General features: G+C 36.3%; 1 protein-coding gene across 1 annotated transcript; it reads left to right on the top strand.

Annotated features, from left to right (window-relative positions):
* Positions 1-1,851: 1,851 nt before the first annotated feature.
* Or5d14l1 (olfactory receptor family 5 subfamily D member 14 like 1) lies at positions 1,852-2,796 on the top strand. The gene is given in 1 exon segment (NM_001409310.1): positions 1,852-2,796. A coding segment is annotated over 1 exon segment (945 nt).
* Positions 2,797-3,296: the final 500 nt, after the last annotated feature.

The following is a 3,296-nucleotide window of genomic DNA, read 5'->3' as shown; positions in this document are numbered from 1 at the left end:
TTTATAGGAGGGAATATGGCAGCAAAGTATGGAGCAGAGACTAAAGGCATGGCCTGCCCTACCTGGGTAAACAGCATATATATATTCATACACAAAACCAATAATTGATGCCAAGAAGTGAATGCTGACAGGAGCTTAATACAGCTGTCTCATGAGAGGCTCTGCCAAAGCATGACAAATACAGAGGCGAATGCTAGCAGCAAACCGTTGAACTGAGGTTAAGGTCCACATTGAAGGAGTTAGAATGATTGAAGGAACTGAAGAGGCAAGCAACCCCATAAGAAAAACAATACCAACCAACCAGATCTCCCAAGGACTAAACCACTACCCAAAGATTACACATTGACAGACCCATGGCTCCTGCTGCATAAGTAGCACAGGATGACCTTGTTGAGATAAATGGGTGGAGAAGTCCTTGGTCCTGCCTAGGCTGGACCCCCTGTGTAGTGGAATATCAGGGTGGGGAGGCAGGAAGGAGTGGTTAGTTGGGAATGGGAAAAAGTGGGAGGGGTAGGATAGGCAGATTATGGACTGGAAAGTAGGAAAGGAGATAACATTTGAAAATTTGACATGTAAATAAAAATAATCCAATAAGAAAAAAAAACAGCAACTTGGAGTGGGTGGGAGTGGGATCTTCTTCATAGAAGCAGGGTAGGGGTGATGTATGGGAAAGTTGGGAAAATGGGATAACATTTGAAATGTAAATATATAAAATAGCCAAGAAAAGAATAAAATTTAAAAAATGCAACAGGAAAAAAATAAAAGAAAAAAATAAAATATCTTAAGAGGGTTTTGTTGTATTACTTGACAACACTGAAAATCTATTCAACAAGTAGTGTGGTGTACTTTGTGTTGTTAATAACATCAATGTACAAAATGCTTCCTAGGAAATATCATGAATTCTGAGGTAAAGGGCCCAAATAAAACAGTGGCTTGCATGGTACAATGGATATGACAGAGAGTTTTCTTTTGCTTTTTGTCCTACACACAATCCACAAGATTTTGGATTTCTTTTTTAAAAAAGGATTCAATTGTTTTCCTAAATGCTATATACTGTTTCCAAAATCTAAAGAGGTATAGTTTTGCAGAAGACGAGTCAGTATTTGGATGTTATTTTTATTGCAGTGACAGAAGATGTCTTAATCATGTATTGACAGAGATAGGGAGTGAATTTTAACATACAGTATTTTTTTTCATTTGATGGAAAGTCCCATTATTATGATTCTTCACGATAAGGTTTGGTATTTATTCTTAATTATCTACTCAGAAGGCTTTAGGGAATATTTTCCTGAATTTCCTCTAGAGTAGGAATCCCCAGAGATATCAGGTAAACATAAATGATCTCAACTTCCTGCTATTCTTAATTCACAGAGCACCAAGAGAATGGTGACTCTCTGCAACTAGTAAGTTTATTCAAATTTTCCTGCTACTTGAAAAATGTATTTTTTCCTGATATGGTAACTAAAATTCCCTTTGATTTTTTTCTATGTTAATTCATTAATGCAGAGAAAATATAGTTCAGAAGAGAATTGTATATACATAGATTTTCTTTTTGCCTCAGCCTTTGGCAATAACTAACAAAGAAAGTTTTAAACTTCTGAGGTTTCTTGGCATCATTGATATTATAAAACAATATATTGCCAAATGACACTGTTTACATATTTTTCTTAGTATTCTCTAATCTTTTATCTTTTTAAATTAAAAAGAAAAAGACATCAGTGGTTAAATTTGTGCAAATAATCAAAGTAGAAAGGCATGTTGTATTGTCCTTTAAAAAATATTTGATATTTCTTACATAAATTTGTATTAAATAGGAGAGTCTTCAGCCTTAACTCTCTACTGATAGGCATTATGGTACCAATGGAAAGAAATGTGAGTATGGAGATTATCTTTGTCCTATTGAGCTTCACAGACTACCCTGAGCTTCAGATCCCCCTCTTCCTAGTCTTTCTCTTCATGTACATCATCACTGTAGTGGGGAACCTTGGGATGATAGTGCTCATCAATATCAACCCCAAGTTCCACACTCCCATGTACTTTTTCCTTAGCCACCTTTCCTTTGTTGACTTCTGCTACTCAACAATCATCACACCCAAGCTGCTTGAGAACTTGATCCTGGCTGATAAAACTATACTCTATTTCAGCTGCATGCTGCAGTACTTCCTGTCCTGTGTGGCTGTGGTGGCTGAGTCCTACTTGTTAGCAGTTATGGCCTATGACCGTTTTGTGGCCATCTGTAATCCCTTGCTGTATACTGTGGCCATGTCACAGAGGCTGTGCATCCTGCTTGTGACTGGATCATATATCTGGAGCACATTGGCCACCTTGATTCTCCTCTGCTATGCTCTGCAGCTAAAGTTTTCAAGGTTTAATGTGATCAACCACTTCTTCTGTGAATATACTGCCCTCATTGCTGTCTCTAGTTCTGATATACACATCCCCAGCCTGCTACTCTTTTGTTTTGCAACCTTTAATGAAGTGAGTACCCTACTGATCATTCTCACTTCTTACGTGTTCATTTTTGTGACTGTGTTAAAAATCAAATCTGCTAGTGGACGTCGCAAAGCCTTCTCTACCTGTGCCTCCCACCTGACTGCCATCACCATTTTTCATGGAACCATACTTTCCCTGTATTGTGTACCTAACTCCAAAAACTCTAGACAAGTCGTCAAAGTGGCCTCTGTCTTTTACACTGTTGTCAACCCCATGCTGAACCCACTGATCTACAGTCTGAGAAACAAGGATGTGAAGGATGCTTTCCAGAAATTATTAGGCACAATGGTCCTACTTCACTGAACCATCTTAAAGTATGCTCACTACAATAAGAAAATTAAAGCAATGGCTATTTCTCACTTCTGTGGTATATATTTGTAGTAATTCTTAAATTGTTATGATGTACAGATAGGTAAACTCAACTCAGAAGATGAAAACAATGATGCTTTTTACTTGGAGGAAATGCAAAATATTTTGGTGTACAATATTTATTTCAAATCAGTAATAATAGTCATAATAATAATAATTATGATGCTGGACAACATAATATACTATACAGCATAGCTAGATATATTGTAGACCATATATTTTCAAAGAATGATAGTACCTAATGTAGAAATGTAGAAACATGTCTAGTTTTGTTATATCTATAACAGAAATCTGACGAAAAACTTCCCAGAAATTGTCATTGGTAGTAGATGTTTGCTATTTAATTACATTATTAAAACACAATGGAGTATCTTTATATCATATTTTTATTTCATTTTTTATGTCCTACAAATGATATGTATAGAGAACACTGA

This window comes from Rattus norvegicus, chromosome 3 (genome assembly GCF_021556685.1).
Source record: "Rattus norvegicus strain SHRSP/BbbUtx chromosome 3, alternate assembly SHRSP_T2T, whole genome shotgun sequence".
Taxonomy (NCBI): Eukaryota; Metazoa; Chordata; class Mammalia; order Rodentia; family Muridae; genus Rattus; species Rattus norvegicus.
This window is presented reverse-complemented; position numbering and strand designations above follow the sequence as displayed.